General features: G+C 54.7%; 1 protein-coding gene across 2 annotated transcripts; it reads left to right on the forward strand.

Moving 5' to 3' along the window:
• LOC102147820 (myelin and lymphocyte protein) lies at positions 1–24,857 on the forward strand. 2 transcript variants are annotated; one of them, XR_011426291.1, is made up of 5 exons: positions 30–247; positions 18,823–19,044; positions 20,120–20,245; positions 22,121–22,362; positions 24,287–24,857. XR_011426291.1 is itself a non-coding variant. In XM_014731017.3 (4 exons), the coding sequence occupies exons 1-4, from the start codon at positions 182–184 to the stop codon at positions 24,371–24,373; spliced, it is 501 nt and encodes a 166-aa protein (XP_014586503.1). In that variant the 5' UTR covers positions 1–181; the 3' UTR covers positions 24,374–24,857. The 2 variants fall into 2 exon arrangements, 1 of the variants encoding a protein (XP_014586503.1); XM_014731017.3 differs by lacking the exon at positions 22,121–22,362 and having other exon boundaries at positions 1–247.
• Positions 24,858–26,389: the final 1,532 nt, after the last annotated feature.

Raw genomic sequence — 26,389 nt, forward strand, 5'->3', positions numbered from 1 at the left:
AGGGCCAGCTCGGCCGGGGCGGGGCAGGCGGCGGCTTGAGCTCCTTCTTCCTGGGTCCAGGGAGCCTTCGCTCTTAATCCGCAGGCGGGAGGAACGCGCCACTGGCCTCTGAGAGCAAGCGAGCGGTCAGCGCGGAGCCGGAGCCGCGCGTCCTGTCCCGAGGCGAAGCCAGCATGCCGGCATGGCCGAGTCCAATGGCAGCGAGGTCTTCACCACCTTCCTCTACGTGTCCTTCATCTTGGAGCTTGTGAGTGGTTGGCGCGCCCGAGCCGGGGAGGGAGCGGGATGCGTCGTGGGGCGCGCTATCTTGGGGGCTCCACACAGTGGTCGGACCAGATCCTCAAGTTGCGAGGCTCCCGGGAGCATCTGATAGCGGGGCCAGGGTGAGGCAAGTGTCCCCCACCCCAGTCGTTTGGCCCCTTCTAGACCAACGACAATGGGAGAAAAAGTCTCCAAGATTTAGGTGGAAAAACCACATTCGCAAATGGGTCAGATGTTCGGAGCAGGCCCGGGTCCATCCGTTGCGCGCTGGTTCCGAAGCTGCGCTCCGACCCGCTTCCCATGGGCACAGAGGAAGCCCTGATGGGAGAGTGACGTCCTTGTCGAGGTGCCCAGCTTTGTCCAGGGTTAAGATTTCGTTTACAAAAATCAGCAAAAGAAGCCTGAGCATCACCAACCGAGGTTTGGGGATTGGGTTGATGTGGGAGGAACTGAATCCAGATGATTCTCTTCTGGCCTTTGAAAGTTCTGGTGAGAGAACGTATTTGCCACAACTTTGATCTGGAAATAATAAAACAGGCCACGTTTGCTCCACCACAGTCATTCTGCCCTATGTGTGGAGTGATGGGAAGGGAGGGGCTAGCATGGTGGTCCAGTGCCTTGGCTGACCTTGAGCAGTAGGAAGGCCCCTACCTGTGGTTGGTCCCTCCTGAGGCTGGAGCCCCACAGCTCCCCTAGTGGCTGCGGGAAAGCACTTCCTACCCTGGGCTCCTGGTACAGTGCTCACTGTGTCACCAGGCTTCAGACCGCCCTCAACCTAAACTCCCCAGGGGCCACAGGCCCTTAGCTGGGAGGGGCTGCTGTGTGTATTCTGTGGGTGCTGAGCGATGCAGCCTGGGAGACTCTGTTCCCAGCACCCCCGCTGCAGAAGAGTTGGTTGGAAAAGAGTTTGTCCAAACCCGACTGTTTAAAAATGGGACCCAGCTTCTTCTTGCCTGATTGGAGGTGGGATGGTGTGACCAGCACAGGGAGCAGGTTCTGTCATCCGTGGAGGGTTTGGGGAAAGGGCTAAGGGGACCGAGGTTGCTTGGTGGCACCGTATCACTGCATTTGTGAGAGCTGAGTTGAGCTTACACCTGCGTGTATCCAGAGTGATGTCAAATCCTGGGGCCAGCCAGGGTCAAGGAGGTGACATCTAGAAGAAACGCTGGACAATACTGTGACCAGCCCCACCATTTATAGATAGGGACACCCAGACCCCGAGTGGGGAGGGGCTTGCACCCACTGGAACATTCTTTCCCCAAGTGGCTCCTGTGGGTGTCTCTATTCAGCACTTGGCCTGTGCTTGCCCGAGCCTGGATGTCTGAAGATGAGCGCTCAGCGCCCAGGACACGGGATGAGTGGTCGTGGTTCCTTCAGAGGCCACTGTGTTTACAAAGGCAGATTCATGACCAAAGAGATGGTGGCTGACAGTGAGGTGTGATGGGCAGAGGGATTTTAAGCAACAAAAGGTCCTCCTAGTGTCTCTTCAGTTGTCTTAATGAGGGGCTTCCTCTGCCTTTGCAGCTGTTTGGGGAGCACTGTGACAAGAATCATGAGAGGGTGTTAGGTGGGCTTCATGCAGAAGACTCTGGCACACCTCCTTCTCCTGCCTTCACAAGAGCTGGCTCAGGTGGCAGCAGGAGATGGCGGGTGGGGGGGACCTGGCTTCACAGAAGGCACAGCCCAGTGCCCACTGCCTCCTCTCGGTGTCCCAGCCCAGAGGAAGGAGTGCCCCTGAGGGAGGGACAGACCAGCCAGGCAGGGTGGTCTGTGGGGCAATGGAGGAGCTGACCTCCACCCCCACTTCCTGGGAGATGCTGGACCCCTAGCTGTCATCTCCACATTCTTTCCTCCTCTCTAGATTGGGGATGGCTCCCAGGGAGCAGGGAGAACAGAAAAGAAAGCAGACACCAGTCCTTTAAGTTTCCTGAGCACACTTTGTACATACACAGCTGGATGTGCTTTGGTGTGTGAAAGAGCAGAGAATGAAAGGGCTGGAGGAGGCGCTGGCCACCCTGGGAGAGTTTTTTAAAATTATGGACCATTACACCACAACAACAAAAAGATAAAGAAGCCAGTTAGAAAATGGGCAAAGGACTTCAACAGACATTTCTCTAAAGAAGATATACAAATGGCCAATGAGCACATGAAAAGATACTCAACATCTTTAGTCGTTAATCAAAACCAGAATGAGGTACCATTTCACATGAAATTAGGATGATTATTATCAAAAAACTGGAGAATAGCAAGTGTGAGCCAGGATGTGGAGAAATTGGAGCCCTCACACATTGCTGGTGGAAAGGTCAAATGTTTCATCTGTTGTTGAAAATGGTTTGGTGGCTCCTCAGAACAATTACCATACAACCCAGCAATTCCACGCCTAGGTTTATAACCAGAAGAATTGAAAGCAGGGACCTGAATAGGTAGATGGACATGCGTATTCATAGCAGCTCTATTCACAGTAACCAGCAGGTGGAAACAGCCAGAATGTCCCCTCAATGGATGAATGGACGAACCAACTGTGATCTATTCACACAGTGGAATATTATGCAGCTGTAGAAAGCGAGAAAGCACTGAGACATTCCACACAGTTGGAAACACTGTGCTGAGTAAAAGGAGCCAGACAGGAGGGTCACAATTTGTATGATTCCATTCATATAAAATACCCAGAATGGGCAAATCCATAGAGACAGAACACAAACTGGTGGTTTGCCAGGGTCTGGGAGGAGGGGAATGGGGAGCAACTGTGTAATGGGTGCGGGGTTTCCTTTTGGGGATGGAAATGTTTGGAATTAGATAGAGGTGGCAGCCGCACAACATTGTGAATGTGTTAAATTCCATTGAACTGGGCAATGTAAAATGGTTAGTTTCACGTTATGCGAACTTCCCTTCAACTTTTAAGAAAACAAAAATTAAGAAGCATTTCATGGGCCGGCTCTGTGGCCAAGTGGTTAAGTTAGCACGCTCCGCTGCGGCGGCCCAGGGTTCGGATCCTGGGTGCGGACATGGCACCACTTGTCAGGCCACGTTGAGGCGGCATCCCATGTCCCACAACTAGAAGGACCAACTAAGATGTACAACTATGTACCGGGGTGGGGGAGGTTTGGGGAGATAAAGCAAAAAAAAAAAAAAAAAAAATTGGCAACAGTTGTTAGCCCAGGTGCCAATCTTTAACAACAACAACAAAAAAGAAGCATTTCAAATATTACAGAAAAGTATATATAATACTTTAATAGGCACCCATGTAATTATCACTCAGCTTTATCAAATCTTAATATTGTGCCTTATTGACTTTTAGTATGAAGGAAATAAGCTTTTCAGGTGGCTTGTAAGCCCTGGATGTGCCGCTGTCTTACTCCCCTCCCTCCATCCTCGGGAGCCTCGGGCTGGACGTGGTGGTCCTGACGCCCAGGCAGGGTCAGCCCTTCCCTGCGCCCTGACTGCCTGTGAGCTCCACAGGCGCTGTTTTCTGTGTTTTCACACTTCATGGAAATAGTGTCGTCCTGTCATGTCCTTCTGCAGCGTGCTTTCCATGCAACGGTGTTGAGGTTTATACACGTTGATGCTGTTTGTCCATTCTCCTGTCAATGGACATTTTGGCTGTTTCCAATTTGTGGCTTTTTCCTGTTGCAGACGGCATCACCAAAGAACATTCTTGTATTGGCCTCTGTGGTTACATGTTGGGAATTTCTTGGGGGACACACAGAGGATTGGACTCGCTGGGTCATAGGGAACGCACATCTTCATCTTCCCAGAGTTACCACATTGCTGTCCAAAAGGGTTATTCCAATTTACACAGCCGGGGAGCGGAGTCACTGGGAAGCTTATAAAGCTTAATTAGGCTCAGAACCGCCACTTGCTCAGGCCCCTTTCAAGATTCAGACTCATTTTCTGTTATTTTATAAAGAAGATCCCCAGGCTAACCCTGGACCTTCCCGACTCCCTCCAGCAGCAGAAGAAAGTCCCTGTTGTTCCTCATCCTGGCCACACCTGGTGGCATCAGACTTTGTAATTTTCTGCTACTCCAAAGGGTGTGAAATGCTTGATTAGTTTTTTTTTTTAAACATTGGCACCTGAGCTAACATCTGTTGCCAACCTTCTTTTTTTTCTTCTTCTTCTCCCCAAAGCCCCCAGTACATAGTTGTATATATTCTAGTTGTGAGTGCCTCTGGTTGTGCTATGTGATTAGTTTTTAAATCTGTCATCCAGCGAGTTGATTACTCACAGTTCCTATTTCCATGCCTGAGCTCCCAATAGCCTGGAGGGGCAGGTGTGAAACCCTTGGCCTCCAGGACTAACAGGGTGGGGCTCCCCTCCCCTCCCAAGGCAGGGACACTGCCCACCAGATCAGGAAGGGCGATGGCTCAGGGTGGGGCCTGGCAACCTTGCCCTGCCCAGCACCCCACCCCAGAGCTCCTGCCTTCTGAAAGCTCAGGGTCCTCACGGGAGGTGGAAGGCAGCCCAGCCAGGGCTGTGACCCTGCCTCTCTGAGCCCCCGGAGCCCGCAGGCCACACTGCTGTTGCAGGCGGTGGGTCCCAGTGCACCCCACACAGGCCCTGGTGGAACGTCCAGGGTCTCCCCTCCCCACCAGCTGCACCCAGGGCTCTGCTTCTGGCCTGTTCCCTGTCCCCACCCAAGGGGGACATTCCTTTTGGAACCACAGTCTCTGTTTCTTCCTCCTCCTCCTCCCTTCTGAGCCAGGGGCGCCCTGACACTGGGCCCCCATTCACAGCACAGGATGTTAACCTAGGACGCTGTTTGTCTCAGCTCTGCCCAGGCCCCAAGAGGAAACTTCTCTCACAAAGCGTCAGAAGGTATCCCCCTGTCCCCGCTTTCAGAATTTGGGGAGGAAATGCCTGGAAAGGGGTTGTGAAGTCACTAACCCGGCTCCCTCCCCCCGGCCTGTGTGCAGTGCAGCCCCTGAAAGAACGGCTGGAATGGAGAGAACATTTCTTTGGACAGAGTCTGCTGGAGTGCCACCCCCTCTCCAGGGCGGGCGTCCCCTCCTCGCATGCCCCTCAGGAGCTTGGGGACTCAGAGGGTTAGGGTCACCTGGGGGAGCCACCTGGAGTCGGTTTGTAGTTTCCATTCTTACAGTGAACTGGACGTAGTAGTTACTAACATGAGCCTGTGTCTGTGACCTAAGGTGACCGGGGACTTTTTATTATTAGAAAGTGACCGAACAAGTCCTGGGACCTGCCCTAGATGCTCACTTCTCTGGGAACAGTGGCCCCCAGAACCAGGATCGGGCAGTGGGGTGGCGGGCAGGGTGACAGAGCAGCTTTCTGGTGGGTGGCCCACATTCCGGCTCCACTGAGAAGGCCCCATGAGGACTCCTGGGCTGAGAGACGTAGAAGCAGAAACCTGACTTTCCAGAGCTGGGAGGAAACTGAGGCTCCGAGAGGGGTGGCAACTGCCCGGGTGCCCTGGTCTCCAGGGTGGGACTTCTTGCAGTGACAGCAGGTCACGTCCAGGTTCCTGCATTTACCCGGACACCCGGGATGAACTGCCCCCCCAGGAGGGATCATGAACAGGGACCCCGCCCACCTGGGAGCCCTGGGCAAGGCCTGTGTGGACGAAAATAATCCATAACCAATCTATAAATGAAAATTTGGGAGAGTTTATTCTGAGCTAAAATGTGAGGTCCGTGGCCCAGGGCCTTTCTTCCCAAAGGAAGAAAGGGCGCCAAAGAAGTGGAGTGTACAGAGTGTTTATATACCCCCAAAGAGAATGCTTCATATGTGATTGAAATGTCCTTTTACGATAGTCGCAAGACTGCTCTGTCGGCACAGCGATTGATGGACACAGCAGAGTGGCAGGTCTGTTGTCTCAAGCTGGGTGGTCACAGATGAGCTGGGTGGTCACAGGTGAGCACAGCAATCAGTTCCTAGCCTAAGGAAAGATGCTTATCCTTAAGGAAATGCCAATGTTGGGGAAGCTTGCTTTATCTTCAATCTTCAGGCCGTTTGTTCTTGCCGTAGGAAATGTTTAAAGCAGATATGCAATACATCCTCAAAGGCCATATCAGGCCCTTTTGGAAAAACAAAGTCAGGCCGAATTAGTTTTACACCAAATGGCTTCCTCATATACTCCACTATATCCTATTGCTTGTCATTTCTATTGGTCACCTGTCCCCTTCTCTCCTTCCAGGGAGTGAAGGGACAGCTCAGAGCCACTGGGGAGCTCACACCCCCTGGGACTGCTTGTCACATACACACCCTGGAGGTTCTGAGCCACTAGGGCCTGGGTGGGTCCAGGAATCTGCATTTGATAAGCACTGCCCAGCCCCCATGGATCCAGCGAGGTTTGGAGTGGGCATCAGTAGGCTAGGCCACCCCCTCGACGTTGTTATGGGGGAGAGGACAGTGGGGACAGTTCTCAGTGAGAGGCTGAGGCAGGAAGCCAGGGTCCTGAGGGTCTCCAGGGTTCAGGGCAGGCACCCTCTCTGTGCTGCCCCAGCCAGGAACCCTCATACAGTCCCCAGAGAGTGGGGGTGGCCCTGCTGCCCAGAGCAGGACAGTGGGTGAGGCTGGCCTTCCCTGGCTGTGCCCACTGACCCCTGGCCCTGTGTCGCCTTCCTGTGCTGTGGGCCTCTCTCTGTGGCTGTTTGGAAGGGGTGAGGACACTGCCCGGGTTTCTCCTTCCCCCTCTCTAAAGGGGGGAATTACAGGCAGAGGTCTCTCAGGGGTTTGTTCTGGGAGTTGAGAAGTGACTTTTCCTGTTTTCTAGAACCAGGGGCCTGCTTTGATCAGCAGTCAGTGAGTCTGAGCTGTTCTCTGGACACTAAGTGTGATGGTGGGGCTCATGTGTGTGTCATCACAACCAAGCTCCGCTGAGAAAGATTTCTCTTAACCTTTCCATAAGTCACTCCTCTACCTGACCTGACACAGGTGGGGTAATCTCTCTGTCCCAGTGCTTTCAGGAGAGAGCAGGAGGGTCCCAGATGCATGGCAGGGAGAGCTCAGGCTCAGGTCAGACAGGGACAAAGGCTGACTGTTGCACCCACAGGCCCACAGAGAGTGGGAGAGCGCATTGGGCTGCTGGCCGAGGCTGGGTCTGCAGCCTTAGGAATGGATGGCTTTGCTCTGGGCTCAGGCACATCCTCTGAGGGAGGGGTTGGGGTGGCGGACTGGGTCCCCTGGGGCCTGCCTTGAGGTGGGAGGAGGCCAGCCAGTCTAGACTGGATGGGGGCTGGGGGCTGACTCCTGATTGATTCAGAGCTGAGCCCTGGCTCCCACCTCTGACACAAGCCCGTCTGGGCTCCCTCCTGGTCTCTCAAGTCTCAGTCCCTGGAAATGGTGTTTTGGACCAAAGGCCACCAAGGGCAGGCCCTGATGAGATGGCTCAGCAGGTGTCCTTCTCGGGTGCCAATGGATGAGGACAGTCCACCAAGGGCAGGCCCTATGAGATACCCCAGCAGGTGTCCTCCTCAGGTGCTGATGGATGAGGACAGTGGGTGGGCCCCCTGGTCCTTGGAGCTCTGCTGCCATGGGGAAGTGTGGCCAACTCCTCACAGGTTGCAGACTGTCCCGGGAGCAGGAGCAGCTCCCTGGGTTCTCTGCGTCCTGGGCCCTGACTTGCCTTCTGCATTCTGGTGGAAGGTTTGGTTCCTGGTTGGCTCCTGCTGGGCCGCAGCAGCATAACGACTTCCTAGAGGGATGGACTGGCCTTGATTCTCTGCTCCAGGCTCTCTAGCACTCCCAGCTCATTAATAGCTGCTGTTCTCTCCATACTGGGTCAGAACCACCCTTGTGTTTAATCCCTGTAGTGCACCAAGGCCCTGGGGCCTGAAAAAATACGCAGGAACCAGAAGAAAAGCCTTGTCACTAGCCATCACACCTTGATCTGCACAGGGAGTGGGAAGAGAAAGGCCCAGGGCCACCCAGCCCCTCTCAGCTGACCTGAAATTGCACCTCAGAGTCCCCCTCCTGTTAGAAGGCTGTTGGGCTGGAGAGGAGGGGGCAGGTAGAGGAGGAGGAGCGGGAGGACCCTGCAACTCCTGGATCCACCTTGGAAGGAGGCCCTTAGAGGGCCCAGGTCACAGGCTTTGGGGGCAGACACTCCAGGAAAACAATAAAGGAGGAAGGACAGGAGATGAAGGCCACATCCTGACCCTGGCAGTAGGTGTGGGGGTGGGGTGACAAAGGTCCTGTTGATGGCCCCGGGGATGATGACCCCCAGGCCTGTGCCTGCCGAGGGGGGAGCGATGTCCTTCAGGGTTTGGATCTTTTGCTTGTTTTTGGTCTTAAACACACACTTTGGTGTTCTTTCCTCTGAAGGGACAGAGCCTGTTAGCCAGTGGAGGGTGGGGGAGGGGAGGCTGCCTGCCATCACCTCCTCATTTGGCTTCTTTGCTCCTATAGACCCGGGGTGGCTGGGAGCAGGACGAAGGCTACCGGGCAGTCTCCTCTCCCTCCATGGTTCTCATGGCCATTGCCAGAGTTGGCCCTACACACGGGAGGTTTCATGGTGAACTGCCCGTGTGTGGCCTTGGGTGACTGCCACACACAGGGCCGTCCTGACCAGGTTCCACAACCAGCCTGTCAGAGCTGGCCCTCAGCAGCTGTGGGCGTGTGATTGGGCCACTGTGCCTCAGTTTCTGCATCAATGAAGTGGGCTATAATAGCATCCACCTCAAGGATCGCTGTGAGGACTGAGTGAGTGTAATGTACGCAAAGCCCTTCAAACCACATGGTGCCGGCAGCTCCTGCCCAGTAGCTATTAGGTGCAATTGTCATTAATTTACTAATAAGTCAAACACCTGCTCCGATCAACTGGCCGATCCACACTCAAAGGGGGCAACTGCAGGAGGGGCCGTAAGGCCGATCCCCACCAACTTTGACCTTCCATGCCCTTCCCGGGCAGGGTGCTCCAGGCAGGGGGAGAGTGAGATTAGGGGGTGGGCGAGGCTGTGGAGGCACATGTGACTTGTCCCTGGGGTCCCCAAGTACTGCACAGACACCACCCTCTGTAGGGCTTTCCAGTGGCTCCTGTGCTTGGAGCTGTCCCCGGTCAGCCTGATGGGGTGGCCAAAGGGAAGAGGGGGCCGTAGCAGTCCTGTCCTGCCTTCTGCCTTGGGGGTGGGGACTTCCTGAGCCTCTCTCTGTGCCATCCTGCCAGCCTGGTGCCAGGCCCCATCAGGGGAAAGCTCTGAATTCTGGGAGCCAAGCAAATTGCTGCATCTGCTTGAAGGCCAAGGAACCAGTTCCCAGTGAACCCAGGATCAAACCTTTAAAACTGGTTTGTCATTGGTGTCAGTGCATCACCATTTGGGAGGGCGTTGGTTCGGGAGGGGGCAGTGTCTGGCACATAATCGTGCCCACCTCCCCAGCCTCCATCCTGCCCTGCAGCTGCTTGGTGATAAGCCAGGGACGGTTGGACTGAGGGCCCTGGCAGGAAGGAACCACCCAGCTTTTACATTTTAGGACTCTTTCCAGAACCAGTCCCACAGTCCTCGCTGCTCTCCATTTGTGATGCTCCTTTGGTGCAGGTGGCATGGTGGGGCTAAGTCCTCTGTCCTTCAGGACTGGCTTACCCAATGCCTCCACCTGGAAGCCCACCCTGCACGCACCCCTTTCCTGTCCTGCAGACCCTTGCTTGTGGTCTGTCTCTCACCTGGACCCTGAGTCTACATGTGTCCTGGCCCAGATGGTGCCCTCTGAGACACTTGTTCTCAGCGTGCGTTGGTGGGAAAGGGGTAGGGTTTCGTCTCCCACCTGGATAATATTTATGAATCACAAGAGAGTCCTTGACCCCAAGGGCAGACAGAGGGTGAAACTGACAGTCACCACCACTCCAGAGGGAGACCCCCCGGGACCCTCAGGGGAGTGCCAGGCCTTTGATTGCTGGTTTCTTCTCGCTGTCGGCAGTTGCACACCTGTTTTGCTGGCAGACCACATTGCTCACCTATTTGGTGACTCCCATCATTACTTTTTGTTTTTCTTGCACTGAAGCCTCTCCCTCTCATCTGGTCTACCTTTCCATGGATTTTGTCTTTTAGAGGTGGCTTACCCATATTTTTCATGGAACCTCCTTGTTTCTGTTCATCCTGCAGGTAAATCCAGTGGGTACAGTCGTGGTGGGGAAACATTTCCACCTAGACGAGGACAGGCCTGTGTGAGAGCCCCAGCTTTGTGGTCTAGCGGAGTGTCCTTCCCTCAGGAGCTGGTGACTGTCCTTTGTCTCGGGCGGGAGGCCGACACTGGTCAGCGATCGTCCGTCATGCTCATGGCCAGTGCTGGGGAGCAGAGGGCTAGTGGCTACTACGGAGAGCAGACTGCCCAGGGACTTCGGGAAGTGGGGGGAGGCCTGAGCAGGGCCTCTCCCAGGGTACCCTCCCCCTGGTAACATCAGCTACAGACCTGAATGCCCCTCCTCTCTCTGTGAATCTCAAATCTCTGTCCCTCTTTTTACAAACAGACTCAACGCCCCTGAGTCCTGGGTTCGCCTTCAGTGTAGTTGAAAGGACACGATCTAAGCTGCCTTGGGAGGGATGGTGACAGGATAGGTCCCCTGTAAGGAGGGAGCCTACTCATGAAGGGTCTGGGAGGGCAGAGCAACTGGAGCAGGTAAACTGAGTCAGGGGGCCTCAACACCACTGCTTGTTTTCACTTTGGGAGCAGGCACAGAGCTCAGATTCCCAATAATTGGTAGAGTGGGAGGGTGTCCTCACACAGGAGTCTTCTGCCTCCCTCCAGACATGTCCCCTGGGGTCAGAATAGGGGTCCTGTGCGGGTTTCTGGGCCCCGTGTCCTGGTCAGAGGAGCTGAGCTGTGTTCACCCTCGCTGGGGCCCCGACAGTGTCACCAGAATCTGACTCTGCCCTTGCTGGACCCAGAGCTGCTCCAGTGGGTCTGGTGGCAGCACTGGAAGAGAGAGGACAGGAAGGGAGAGGTGGGCTCCATTTATTTGTGTGTGTCTTTGAATAAAGTCTGTCTCCCTGGATGGATCTGCCCTAAGTGCTGACCGTGGTCATGGTCACTCTGTGCATCTGTTAAAAGCATGAATGCATGAAGGAATGAATGTATGAATGAATGAGCAGGTGAGTGAGTAGCAAGTGAAGGAAGCCCCTCCGTGGACTTGCTGAGCTGAGCTCCTCCATACAAGGGGTGGGGCTCACACAGAACTAGGGGGCTGGCAGAAGCCCCTCTGGGTTTGCCTCCTGCTCTCCCTGCCTCTCAGGCCCCGGCCGCCCTCAGCCCCGTTCTCTGGGGTCTGGGAGGCTCCAGTGTGTCGGGGGCTTGGTCTTTCTCCTCTGACCTCCTATCCGTGCTTCTCCTGCCCCCTGGGCTCATGTCCTCTTGACTTCACTTTGATGCCACTGCCCTTCCCTGCAGGAGCTCATCCTTAACCAGCCTCCACACACACTCTCACACACACACACACACACACACACACACACACACGCACACACAAACACACACACACACACACACACACGGGACATGTCCTCTACTCTAACTCACAGAATGACTCACTTTTGAGTCAGCAACCCTTGGACCTGGGACTGCTGGGCCTCTCCTTGGGCACACGGTCACTGCGCTCGTCAGTCCCCTCCACAGCACCCCTCCTGGCATTGCGTGGTCCCTGACTGCTGACAGAGCTCAGTGGGGACAAACGCTTCCAGCAGCAGAATCAGGGCTGCTGATCCTGTGGCCTTGGGAGAGCACCCAGGGCCCAGAGCGCACAGCAGCTGGGACGAGTCTCATCCGGTGTGGCCAGCTTTTCTGTACCTTCCCAGAGGATGACTTTTGCCCGTCTGACCTAAGTGACAAGATGGCTGAGTGTTGGGAGCACAGCCTGTGTTCTGTGCTCAGAGTCCTTTACTTCTCGAGTCCAAGGCATAAAGTCCTGTCACACGCACCTTCAGGGCACACCCCGTGCCCTCGGAGCTGGTGGGAGTTCTGACGCTGGGCTCCGAGGGGCCGTACGAGCAGACGTGTGTGTGGGAAGTGCTCTGTGGTTCACGTCTTGACTGGTTATTGGAAGAGGGTCTGCTTGTGGAGACCCTGACACCGTAAGATGGAGCCCCCGAGAAAATTCTAGAGAATATGAGCAATTCCTCTGCACTGACCTCAGGTGTCCACGTCCTGCAGCAAGAACACTGGACGGTTGTGCACACTGAGCTCCTTCAGCCCTGCACGAGCAGGGGGACACCACAAAGATCACAAGAACGTGCCGGAGGATCCCTTTCCCTTTGTGACGGAGGCTCACTGTTTGCAGGAGGACTTGCTCATATTTTTACGTTCTTTGTGTTTTCTTCAGCAAAAGGAGACCTTTTCCTCAACTTTCAGTTTCTGGGTGATCATAGGGTTTTCTCTTTTTGGTGATTTTGAAGGTGCCTTTAAATCCTGGGTCGCACCCGGGTGAGGAGGGGGTCCCTGTGCACGGTGAGATCCTAGCCCTCCTGAGATGTCACGTGGTTACAGGGGAGGCTCTGCCTCATCACATGACAGCTGTGACAGTGAGCACTTCAAGTGCTCCCCACGTGCCAGGCTCCTGGGCCCAACCCCATGATGCGGGCACTGCTGTTATCACTGTTTTTCAGAGAGGGAACAGAGAGGTTTAGTAACTCCTCCAGGGACAACAGGCCACCCAGCTAGTAAGTGACAGAGCTGATTCAAACTCGGTAACTCTGGCTCTAAAGTTTACACCTTTCACTGCCCTCACCTGCCTGCTGTGGATTAATTCAGAAAGAAAAAGAGAGAATCTTCTATAAGTTTACACAAGAGCTCCCCCCATGGCTATCTCATGAGGAAATTTTTTTCACAAAAGTCATTTGATCGGGCAGACCACGGACGTAAACTCTATTAAGCCTTTGGAAATTTTTGTCTCGTTTTGTACGTTATCCTTGGTGCTTAGAGAACCTCAGCTCTGCTCAGCATCCTAAACTGGACTGAATTAAAGACGGGCGGTTTCCAGTCCTGAAACACCAGGGTGGGTGGGGCCTCAGATCACCAGGTCAACCTCATTCACAGACACTGAGGCTGGGTCCCAGCGTCTAGAGGACACCCAAGGTCGAGCTAGTCTCATGTTCAAGGCAAGACAGGGACTGAAGCTTATGGAGAGGAGAGGGGAGGAGTGAGTTTGCCTATGTCCAGGCGGGAACTGCAGGGCATCAGGCCGCTGTCACTGAGCCGGGCAGGGCGTGCAGACAGCAGGCGCTTCTTCTTCTGTCTGATGGGGTCACCAGAGCATCGTCCACAGGCTCGTGTGGTGTAGACACATCCCCCGGCCTTTGACAAAGAGCCTGGTGTCTGTTCCCTGCCCTGTAACTCTGCTTCTCTGCAGTCTAGTCAGACCCTGGGCCCCAGACCTGGGCATCGGTGTTTTTCCAGGTGTGTCAGTGACTCTAGTGTAGACTGAGGGCTGAGAACCACAGAGCGTTAACCCAGGCCCCACCCCCATTTTCCAGCTTGGGGACCTGGGCCCAGAGAGAGAGCTCCACCCAGGTGACTATCAGCCCCCCGACTTAGAGACCTTCGTCTGAGAGCACACCAGCCAGCTGCACCCTCTCTGGTGTGGAGGACGGTGACCCAGGGGCAGGCGGGGGTGGTGGGAAGTCCAGCCTGTACTGTAGACAGAAATGAAGGGAAACTGAGGCCGTGCCTCCACTTGTGCGCCTGATGTTTCAAGGTGATCGTCTCTGAGCATTTGCCGCCTGGAAGCTGGGACCCGCTTAGAGTTTTCTTTACAAAGGAAAATGCTTGAACCCTCGCCTACCCCTTTGCTTTTGACAAATATTTCTCCAGCGGGGTCCTGATGTCAGGATGGGGTGGGCTGCTCCCTGCCCAGGAGGCCTGGTCTCCCTGGGTTTGGGCACAGCGCCCGCTCTCCCTGGTGCTCTCTGCACACTGAGTAGGGGGAGGGCGGCAGGCACTGGCTGTGTCCGTGATTCACGCCAAATCCCAGCTTTGCACTTAGCGGGGCCTGGAGGTCTCCACACTGGCCGAGCAATCAGTTCTTTCTCAGTCTCACCCTCCCTCGAGCCCCATCTCCTGCCACTCCTTGTCCCCCACCTCGTGTGTGGCTCCCCAGCCTTCGGAAGCCCTCAGGGGTGCTCCGGCATCCTCTGCACTCGGCGTGTACGCTTCCCTCCACCTGGAGAGCTACTTGGTGACTCTGTGGCCAGGTCAGCCAGTGACGTCCACCTCTCCCTTCGGGACTCCACGCCCCAGTCCAGGCTGCTTGGCCCACTCAGGCGGGCATCATCCTGCATTGTAACGGGCTGCCTCTGCGTCTGTCTCCACTGGGCTGTGGGCCTCCTGGGTGAACAGTGTCCTACCCCAGTTGTTGGGTGGTGCTGGCCGTGGTGCCAGAGCTTCACACTCACCTCCATGGTTTCAGCCAGTTTGCACCAGCCCGCAGTGTTGGGAGACAGCTGAAAAATCCCGTTACAGACGAGGAAGCCGAGGCCCAAGAGGGCGAGTCCATGCTCCAGCTCCTCCAGCACATGCGGGGAGAGCCCCTCTCCAGGGCTCACGTGCAGCCCCGCCCGTGCAGACGCTGCGTGGGTGCAGGTGCTCCGGGAGCTGGCATGTGCCCGGGAGGAGTGGGGCCTTCACACCTGCACAGCTGTTCCAGCTGTGACCCCTTCCAGCACACATCTGCACTGGAGCTCTCACAGCAGCCGTGTCTGTGTCCAGGGTGCTGTTCACAGACGTCAAGCTGGAATAGAACCTCTGTTCTCAGCCTCATCTCTTTTCCTTGCTCCTCCCGTCCTCTCTCAGGGGTGTTCTGCACCCACCTCAGCCCCTCCCAGGTGGTCCCCTGTGCAGGTCGCCCTGCATTTGTCCCCTGGGCACCTGCTGGGCAGGGCTGTGAGGGATACAGGGCAGGCCCACTGCCCATCTCCTGGGAGCAAAAGCCCAGGGTTTAATGATTTTCTCTGTGTGAGGACATTCCCTTCACATGATGTGTCACTTAGGATATGTTTCTGGGACAGATGGGGCCTGGTGGCATGTGTCCTATGAGAACGTCCCTGGGAACCAGAGGTTCCTCAGCCCCTCCCAGTTGGAGGCTCCAGAGAGCTGAGCCACATTCACTCAGTGTCCCCACACGGTGGGTCAGAATGGCCGGTGGGCTGTTCTGTGATGGTGGAGATATTTCGTAAAGGTCCCCTTGAGGGAGAATTTCTCACCTTGAAAGACGTTATGTTACATGAGAGAAGCCCATTAGAAAAGTCCACCTTTTATTATATGAGTCAACTCGTGAGAGGTCAGAACAGGGGAATCCATAGAGACGGGAAGTGGATCAGTGGTCACTGAGGGATGGGAGGGGTTGAGGGGGCCATAGCTAAAGGGCACAGAGTTTCTTCGAGGTGACGAAAGTGTCCTAAATTGGCTCTGGAGATGATGGCTGCACATGTCTGTGATCATCCTAAACCATGAGTTGTCACTTTACATGGGTGAGCTGTGTAGTGTGTGAGTTGTCTCTCATTAAAGCTGTCTAAGAGAGAGAGAACTTCTCCCCGCCATCTTACCATGAAACTCAGCGCTACAGAGAAAGCACACAAAGAAAAAGTCAGCATGATTCTTAAAGGCCCTTTGCAAGGTGGTGCACCCAGAGGCAGGACAGGGACCTGAGGTCCCAGGGGCCAGGGCTGGGATGGAGCACAGGGTGGGCTTTGCTCCTGTGCATGGGATTCTTACCAGAGACCCCAGGGATCTGCATAAGGGTGTGAGTATGTGTGAGTGTGTGTGTGTGAGTGTGTGTGTGAGAGAGAGCATTCCTAGGGAGCTGGAACACGGTCTTCCTCACACTGGTGGAAGCTCACACCCAAAGCAGGTGGAGAGTCGGGGTAACCTCGAAGCTTCCTCTGTACTGGGGGCCGGAGCTCAGCCCAGAGTTGAGGCCCCGTCTCGCTGGTGCTCACTCAGGACTCTGTGACGAGCTTTCAGTGTGGGGACTGCGCTCTGACTTCCCCTCACTCTTCCTGCCTTTGATTCCTGACCGAGCCACACGGGGAGGAATCGAGCTGAACGAGGTGCAGGGCACTGAGCCTGAGACCAGGGTTTGAGAGCCGCCTTCTCAGATTGTGCCATTTCCGGGTACCCCCGTGCCTTAATTTACTATGTATTTTACAGTTAATTTTTCCAGAATAACTGTATCACTCCCTTAAGAATAAACCATGCCCTTCTCCAGGTCACCTCTGCCTGCCCGTCCTTGGAGCTCATGCTCCTGGGGGAGCTCCAGACCCCTGGCTGTCCCCTGAGCCCTTCTCCTTGCCTTAGCCAGGAAAACTGAAGAGAATGGCAAAGAGAACTGTTTCCCCAATGTGGCATTCAGTGTCCCTCAATGCCATGTCCACTGGCCACATAGAAGCACCTCGGGCTCGCTGGTCCCCATGTGGGATTCCATCACTGAGGGCTCTCCCCTCCGCGTGCAGTGCCAGCTGCTCCTCTGGGATTTGGTCCATCAGCTGCTTGTTTGGGCCCACCCATCTCCCAGGAGACCCTGAAGGCCAGGGAACTAACTCAGACACTGACACACAGCTGGACGGGTCTTCCCTGTGTCCCACACCCAAGAGTCAGCCCTGAGCAAGGGGGACCTCACCCCCTCCCTCACCTGGTCAGGGACAGGGCCACTTTGTGACTAACCAGATGCACCTGTCTTGTGCTGCAGGCTGCAAAGAGGCAGTGCAGGGATCCCTGAGAGCATGTGAATGGGGACCTAGCTTAGATTGGTCCTCTTTGGATGGTCACCGGTTGACTAGGCACAGGACGCCTAGGAGAAGTGTGTCCCAGGCCGTTGTCTCTGCTCACAGGATGGACATGCCCGATCCTCCCTCTTCTCCATGCCACACTCTCATGCCTTCTAAATCCTAGTCTGTGTTAACCATCAGCACACTCATGTCCCTGTGTCAGTGCCCGTAATTGAAAAGGCCAAGTAACCCTTTTAATCTTAAAGGCAAGTGTGGATGAGATCGACACACATGTTTTATCTGTGGCAATCTGAGGATCTGGATTTAACTGATTTTGCTCCAATTAATGAAAGGTGTAAAGTGTGTCCCTCTGGCTCTGTCACGTGCCTTCCTCCAGGCCATCTCAGGTTCATCAGTAGAGGAAGTCTTCTGGGCAGAGATGCCCAGATCCGATTCATTAAGCCCAGCTTGGTTTTGATCACTCCAGATTCTTCATTGTGCTGATTTTTCTACCAAATCTGATTCTCTCCTGATGCTTCTCATCTGAGAGTCTCGGAGAACCCCTGTGAGGACAGTCGTGTCTCTTACCCAGCAGGTGGGCAGCGGGACAGGGAGACGAGGTCAAGGGACCACTTGAGTTCACACCACAGGGGCCGTAGGACTGGGAAACAGCCCGTCCTCAGCCCCCAGATGCTCAGGAGGATGTGCCAAGGGTCACAGCAACTTGGAACCTCTGACTGCAAAGCCATCCCCTCAGTGTCCCAGCCCACGTTCAGCACAGTCCTTATCTGAGTGGGGACGGTGGATGAGGCTGAGCTGACCTCATTGGGATGAAGAGGGACAAGCAGAAGGGAAGAGACGTACAGAGAGTCCCAGCTTGGGGTGAGCTTGTCTACAGGGGAGCGGGACTGTGACACTGAGGGGTGTTGTGACCCCCATGTCTGTCCTTATGCTCCTCTTTGATGGGGGCTCACTGACCATGTGAACAGTACTGGGGTGTCTTCCGGGTGATGATGGGGAAGTGCTGCTCTCATGCCGTCCTCGGTCACCCGAGGAGCCTGGCTGGGCCCTCTCTCCGGCGCCAATGCCAGTACTCAGAGCACTTCCTGGACTTGGGGATTTAAGGGCTCAGTATTTTTTATGGGGCCGACCCAGTTGCACATGATTAAGTTCAGCACTCTCCTTCCGTGGCCTGGGATTCGTGGGTTCGGATCCTGGACTTGAAACTACACACCACTGGTCAAGCCATGCTGTGGTGGGATCCCACATACAAAACAGAGAAAGATTGGCACAGATGCTAGCTCGGGGCCAGTCTTCCTCACCAGAAAAGTAATGCTAGTCATAGTGTGGTTAATATATTTTGCCAGTAAAGACCAAAGCAATCTTCTGGTCACTAACATTTCATAAAAGAAAGTATATTTTTATATAAAAAATACTACGAAGGATATAATCTTAGAATTAGCTCCTCTAATAACAATACTGGATGATATAAATCCTTTCAAGGGATGATGAATTACTTAACTTTCCTCTGCCTCAGTTTCCCCATCTGACAAATGGGTCAGTACCTTGCTCGTAGGATTGTGTAAGGACTAACTGAGTTCATATTTGTAAGCCGCTTAGGAGAGTGCCTGGCATATAAATGTGATATAAGTGCTTGTTACATAAAAAAATAAAAAAGTGTATTTAAAAATTGAATAAAGGCAAGCATGCAGAGCACTGGAAAAGACTGAGATTGGCAATCAGGCTAGACCCTGCAGGGCTGAAAGAGTCATTCTTGGTGAAGAAAATGCCCACTGCTGTGCTCTGCCTCCATCCTGTATTTCTGCCCCTCGTGCCCCAGCGTGACCTCTGGGTCTGGCCCTTCCTGGGCGTGGGCTCTCCTGGCCCGATGCTCACCCTGCCCTCCTTCCCTCTGCAGGTCTTTGGGGGCCTCGTGTGGATCCTGATCGCCTCATCCCTGGTGCCCCTCCCCCTGGCCCAGGGCTGGGTGATGTTCGTGTCTGTGTTCTGCTTCACAGGCACCACTGTCCTGCTCTTCCTGTACATGTGTGGCAGTGACAATGAGGAGACTCCCTGGTTAACCGTGGTCTTAGGCTATGTGACTGGTGCCCACTATGTGGAGAGTTTCTGGAGGAAGCATGTGAGTCCCGGCCCTGGGTGTTTGAGGAGGGTGGGTAGAGCCATCTCCCCTGGGAGGCTGGCTTTTCCAGCTCTGGCTGAGGCTGCCCTGTAGACATCTCCCACCCATGTTCCAAGGCTGAGCTGGCTGGGCCTTCAGCTCCTAGCTGTGCACAGCAGCCCGGGGCTCCCTGCAGCAAGGAGGTCAGGAGAAGGTGACGGCAGAGGTTGACTGTCACCGTCTGCTCTGCTTCCTCCTGCGTGACTGCCTTTTTCATGGGTAACCAGCTCCCCAACCCCCTCCCATGCTGCCTCCCCTCCAGGGGCCTGTTGGCACCTCCCATCATGCAGGAGGACTGGTTTCCATCTCCTGGGAGCAGGGTCCTGGGGGCTAGCCTGGGCTGCCCACTGTGAGGCCATGCTTACTGCCCAGCTCCATGTCACAGCTTCTAAAACTGGGTCACCAGAGAGGGAGCTGATGGGGGAGAGAGATGGCCTGTGGTCTCTGTTCTGCATAAAATCTTCCTTGAGGCCCATGAAGAGGGTGAAACTTACACATGGACCCCTGTCCCTTATGTCCCCTGGAAGGGGTGGGGCCATTTGGCCAGGCCTCTCACTCTCAAAAGGTCTCCTACTTACACTTGTGAAACCACCTCCAACTACAGCTACTCAGAACCCCAGTCTAGTGCTGTTTTGCTTGTAAACACACCTGGACCCCCCTGCCTCCCCCTCTCTCCCCTGCACTGGTCACTGAGCCCACATCCGAACCAGGACTGTGACCATGTATGACACTTCTTGGGTCCAGAACCAAGTTCTGCCTATTCACTCCCAAGCTGCCCCCCTCACTTGATTCCCCCCTCAAGGGAGAGCAGCGTCCCTTCTCCACTGAAGTCCTTACTCTGCCCCCAAACCAGCGAGATGAAACTCAGCTGGTCCAACGACCTCTGTGAGGAGGCGGTGGAGGGTGTAGTGATGGGTGGATGGGGTGGGGGGAGTCAAAAAGTATCAAAAGATGACCAAGGGACCTAAGCCACAGCTGCCCCACATCCTCACGTCTGGTCTCCCGATCTCTCTGACGGCCCTTTCTGACCCTGCAGGATGCAGTCTGCCATAGTACTGCTGCCCTATTTTACCTCAGCGCCTTCATCCTGGAAGCTTGGGCCGCCAGCACAATGAGAGACAGCTTCACTCAGGAACATTACCTTGAAAATGTCTTTGCTGCGGTGAGTCCCCCGTCAACCCGCCCGTGCTCACAGCTCCCACCGCTCACTGACGGGGTCTGAGCGGAAGGCTGCCCGAGCCCTCCCCTCTGTTTTTAGTTCACTGACTTTTGAATGAAATAGACCTTCCCCTCATCATGAAGAAACAAAGTCATGGAGAAGGGAGGGGACGTGCCCAAGACTTCCTTTGTCACCCGATCAGGGCTGCGCTGCCCAGGCCTGGGCTCGCCTAGGGTCCCGGCCTGGGTGGGCTTTGCAGAGGGCGGGTGTGTGAGGACGTGACCGCTGATGCCCGGCACCGTCCGAGCTCTCCGTGAACCATCATATTGAGCCCTCACAGCAGCCCTGGGGTGTGGGCGCTGTGTCGTCCCCATTTCACAGATGGAGAACCAGGGCACCACGAGCAGGATAACGTGCTCCAAGGTCACCGGGAATGGGTGGGGCTGGTGTCAGGCCAGGTGCCCTGTCAGCACCCTCAGCACCAGCTTGGAGCAGTGAGTCTGGCCCCTGGGTGTCCTGGCCCCCTGAGCGGTCTTCCATGGAAGCACAGTCAGGGGCGGGAGACTGGGGCCTGGGGTGAAAATCGAGTGGCCGGGGTCTCCCCAGGCCCTGGCTCTGGGCTGGGCTGAGGGGAGGCCCTTCTGGGCCCAGCGAGTCCAGACCCCCAGCTGTGGGTGTTTGCTGTGCCATCAGGCCTCGGCTCCTCGTGACGGCGTTTCCTGCCCCACAGCTCTGAGAACCTGTGGGAGGAGGAGGGGCCGGAGGTCGCGTCTCCACCAGCTCCCCGTGCACGTCCCCTGTGCTCCCTGAGCCTCGGCCTGATCCTCTGTGAAATGGGATGGCGATTCCTGTCCCTTCCCCTTGAGGACTGTGGATGTTGAACAGCTTCCTGCCGAGGCCTCACAGGAGCCCTGGGGGGAGCAGGGCTTGAGCCTCATTCACCCCGTCAGCAGAACAAACGCAGGGGCCGACTGTGTGTGACTGGGGGGCATGGTGTGTGCAGGTCTCTGAGCTCTAAAAGGAATGTTCTCCACTGCGGGCCAGACCCACTGATGGGGGAGGTCATGTGAGGTCATGACCTGGATTTCCTTTTTAATGGGATGGAAGAGAATGCATTGTTTCACAAAACCTTTTCCAGAGCTGTGCATGGTGGGCTTGCAGCAGCATGCTAACTCACCATATTGGATGTATTTCTAGCCATGGTTATTGTTTAAACAGTAAGAAGACGTCAGCTCCAGGAGCCAAAGCTGTGCCGTCCCCCCATTTTGGAGAAGACAGAGCAGAGGCTGAGAGAATCCCACAGGGTGGGCACTGTTGGGCTCTGGGGAAGGTTCCTCAAAGTCATGTCTGCTTGTCCCTGTGGGCCTGTCCCCTGCCCCATGGAAGCCATATGCTCCTCTTAAGCTCTCAGCCTACTCTCCAGGTCCATTAACATGGCCACCTCATGGTCCCTGCACCCCTCATGTGTCCCACAGTGTGGGAATGTCTCCCGTATTGCCTCATCTCTCAAGATGGCTGGTTTCTAAACAGTAGCACAGCCAGGCAGCCCCTAGGATGCTCTTCTTTCCCTTGGGAGGCTGGTCATCCACTCCTTCATCAACCTTCAAATGACTCTGTTTCATCTCCAGTCATCTAGAGAGCCTTATATCTCCCCCATCCCAACCCTAGAAGCTTCTCTCCAAACAGACATCATCAACGCATTTGCCAACAACTTCCGTAAAATTATTGCAGACAATGGTAATGAAATGTAGATGGAATGTGACTAGTGGTCAGCACTTGTCGGAACAACATAGATGGGGTGGATTAATGCCCCTGCCCGCTGGGCAGATCTCTAGCTGAGAACCACTGGGCTCTACCGTGTTCCGACTTCTCTTTTAGTTTTTAGTAAAATGCAACACACATCCAGAGAAGTGAGCAGGATGCAAGTGCACAGCTTGATGAATTTCCATAAAGTGAACCCTTCTGTGTAACAAGCATCCAGATTAAGAAATAGAGCATCATAAACAGCTCCCAGAAACCCCCTTCCTGTGCTGCCGCCATCACCGTGCGCCCACACCAAGGATGACCATGGGCCTGATTCCTGGCTGCCTAGCTCGATTTTTCCTGCTTTTGAACTTCATGTGAGTGGAATTGCACAGTGTGTGTCTTTTCTCTCTGGCTTCTTTCTCTCCACCTTAGGTTTGTGAGGCTCGTCTCACTGTTGGGTGGAGATGCAGTGTGTTTCTTCTCGTTGCTGTAGAGTATTCCATTCATGACTATCTCAGCGTCTCTTTATCCAGGCCACAATTGATTGTGTCCCCCTTTCTGTTAGCTGACTTGGAGAAACGTGAGCATGCCCAGGCAGAGTCAGGAGTGCCAGAACCAGGGATCACGATGTTCTCAGCAGGCAGGGGCGCTGGGCTGAAACCATCAAGGGGAACATGAGCCCGGTTCAATGTGAAGTCCCACCTTTCTGTTCAGAATATCAGCTGTGTCCATGCACAGGGGAAGGAGTCCTGGTCACTCAGAGTTCAACCCCAGACCCTGCCCAGCCATCACACGGCCTCCCATGGTCTCGGGGAGGCCCGTCTGGGCTGTGGGAGGTGTCTCAAGACCTTCTCCACACACCCCTGGCCTTGGGGAGCATCTGGCTTGCCTCTCGCCCTCTGTGACTCCTAGCTGGGACCTGTCTCAGGAGCTGAGCTTCTCCCCTGTTTGCTGACAGCAGAGTGTCTGCTCCAAAGGGATCCCTGGGGTTGGTGGGAGCCGACTGAGGGAAGCTGGAAATTTCTGCAGAAATCTGGAGGTTTCTGGATCCTAACAGTGGGGAGCAATGATGGCAGCCATTTAGGGAGAGGGGTTTCTGAAAACCTCAGGATGTCCCTTCATGTCCCTGCTGTCCGTGTCCCCAAGCTGCCATTTCTTGCCCTTGCTTGGAAAATAAGCTCTGTGTCCTGTTCCTGTGGGGACTTCTGAGGCTCCTCTGCCAAGGGTTCTCACTGGGTCTGGAGTTGCCCGGACAGTAACCTGCTCCCGCCTGATGGGCTGAGGTGTTTTGCAGGGCTGCTCACCCATGGTGACTGCTCCTTTCAGGCGGGCTGCCTCAGAGTTCCCGGATGAGCTCTCTCAGATGTGTGATCAAACACTCGGCTGACTCATCGCCTCTGGCCAAGGAGGGTGAAGGGTTCGCCCTGTGTGGGATGGGAGAGGGCAGGCCTGGGGACGGCTGGTGTCTGTGGGCATTTTCACGGGTCACAGACGCGTAGCCACCCTAAGTGTCGTGCCTGGTTGCACACTCCTGACCCCACGCCCCAGGTCACAGATCCAGGAGCAGATATGGGACTTGGGGTAAGCAGGCCTTTAGGAGTAGATGGTGCCCAGTGAGCACAGCACGTCAGGGGCTTGACAGGCCACGGGTGACCGTTTGCCACCTTTCCAGGGCCTTTGTTCCCATTGTCAAAACAGCTGACTGCATCTTCCCAGCAGCTTTCTCAGGAGCCCCTCCTTTGCAGAATCTCACAATCCCACCTCCCTGTCCCTCAGTCCTGTGAGCCTGGCTCCTTGCCCGTGTCTGTGAGATTATGACCCTAGAATAACATTCTGATGGGTGTGAGGACATCCAGGCAGCATCGAGACCTTGATCAGAGCCAGCAAACGCTGTGTTCATGTTCTCCAGCCGAGGCCGCTGGGCTCACAGCTGGTGTACCCGGCTCTTCCCGGTGTGGAGGAAGCAAGTTTCCCATGGAGACCAGTTGATACTCACCTGTGAGTATCATTTGAGGGGCCTCTGAGGACCCTGGTTTCCAGTTGGGTGGCACCATGATGCTGATGTGAGATGGCAGATGCCTGACCTTGCACGCCACATCCAGTGGGTCATGAGGTCACCTGGAGCTCTGTGCCAAAAGCATTCAGGGCCACGGCTGGGCTCAGCCAGAAAGCACGTCTGTTTGAGTGACGGGAAGCAGTGGCCGTCCACACAGTTCATGTCTATTGTCCCAAGCACCAATCTAGCCAGCCTAGTGTCGATCAGGCATGCCCATTAATGGTCATTTATCTTGTTTTCAGGTGTTTTCATATGTAGCCACTCTGCTCTACATGGTCCATGCGGTGTTTTCTTTAATCAGATGGAAGAAAGCAGCAGAAGAACTTTAGCTGAAAACCCAGATGGTGACAACTGATTGGCCGCCCTCTGGCATAGCTTTTCAGCATGCAGAAATGCTCTCCATGGTGGAAAAAAGAAACCCAAAGAAGAGCAATGCTGTGTGTCTTGAGGGTGTTATGCGGACTCTCCCCTGTCCTTCCTGTCAGGGTTGGGACCTGCTGCGTTTAACCTCCTACTCCTGAGCCATCTTTCAGGGTCATCTATTTGTGAAAGGGGGCGGTGGGGTGGAGTGTGGGGACTGTGACCTGAGAGACCATGAAACAAAGATCCCTGCTGAGCCCTGGACCGGATCTTGCGAACTCTCTGCTGGAATCTTCCACAGGCTCTTTTGAGCCCCCATGTGGTGGGTGTTTCTAAGTCTTCATGGAGATTCTCCCTGTCATAGGATAAAACTCACCCAACAAGTACTTGCAGATGTCCACAGGGGAAGATGATAAACCTTTGAAATACTTTACAAAGTGCCTTTATGTTCAATACTTTTGTCAGGTGTTTTGTGGGTTTTGTTTTGACTCCCCAGTATCAGGACCATTATTCCAGCTTTCTTTCTGAGGAATCCTGGGCTTAGACTGAATCTCTAGAGGCGACATGCAGTGGCAGTTCAGATGACAGCTGCGTGTGCTCGGCCACTGCACTCAGAGAGCCGGGCACTCAGTCTCCCACCCTCCCCAGCTACCAGGGGCCTCAGATGGCTTCACCTCTCTGGAAACTTGCTACGTACCAGCCTGGTGCTTCTATTCTTTTTCCTACAAGACAAAGGGGTCTGTGCTCAATTGGAAAGTCCTCAAGCTACAAGAAAACAAGGTGCAGAAGTTTCCTCTCACTCTGTGAAGCTGATCAGAGATGTTCTGGGCAGTGGGCTGTGTGTTCTGTTCCATTTAGTGATGTGGATAATAAACTGTTTTTAGAATTTCCTTGGGCCACTCCATAGGGATGAAAGGGGACCAGACTGCAGAGTGACAGGAAGTGAGGTGACAAGTACTGAGTGCCACATCCTGGGGATGAGATGCCCGGGTTGAGAGGAGAGGAGATAATGGGAAGGGGGCACTCAGTGAGGAATCCTGAGAGTCAGCTCCTGGCATGAAGTGCTCCTTCATCCCTTCACTCGAAGAATCCATGATGTCCCAGAGCTGGGGCCCTAGACCAGGAGGCTCAGAAACTGGTCAGCCCCCAGCCATGGAGGCGGACCGGCAGGGCTGGCTGACCTCTGGATCATGGCCATGAGGGCAAAGCTTCCAGCCTCAGGCGGAGGTTTGACTAGTTGACATTTTCCTTCCCTCCCACCTTGGGGACCTCATGACTAAATTGGGTCTCAGTGGCATCTCCAGGATGTCTTCTGTTATCCCAGGATAATTATTCCAGGAAACGGCCACTTTTAGCGAGTCCACGTAAAACAAAACTTAAGTAAAAAACTTCATTGTAAATTAGGAGCACGGGGTTTAATCGGGGCTTTATCCTGGAAAATTAAAGTACAAATTAAGAAATGTTAGGAAGTTGGTCACGTGTTTCACAAAATTTGCAATCAAGTGTTGATCGAGGGAAGTCTCATTTTTTCAACAAAACCACTGTTCACAGTCCCGGGCGCAGCACTGCGATGCCGACAGAGGCGCTCTGTTGACCCTCGTCTGAAGGAAAAAACCAAAGGCTTAGTGGAATTTCCCAAGGCTTTCTCGGTGTTTCAAATTTTACTTTACTTCTTCAGCTAACCCCTGTGACAGCCATGTGTGGTTGGTAGCATTCAGATGAGGAGTCTGAGGCACAGAGAGGTTAAATGATTTACCCAAGGTCACACAGCAAGTAGGCGTGATTTCCATGTGTCTGTCTCCTGTCTCCCAAAGTTACCTGTCATGTGCCACATCTCACTGTGACAGGGTCCTGTCCCCCTGGGAGCAGGGGCCACAGACATGCCCAGCCAGTCCTTCACACGCACAACACTGACAACACTGGTGGACGATACTGAAGTTTCTGAAGGGCACACGAGGAGTGTCGGGAAACCCAGCCAGGAGCCC

The sequence above is a fragment of the Equus caballus genome, chromosome 15 (genome assembly GCF_041296265.1).
Source record: "Equus caballus isolate H_3958 breed thoroughbred chromosome 15, TB-T2T, whole genome shotgun sequence".
NCBI lineage: Eukaryota > Metazoa > Chordata > Mammalia > Perissodactyla > Equidae > Equus > Equus caballus.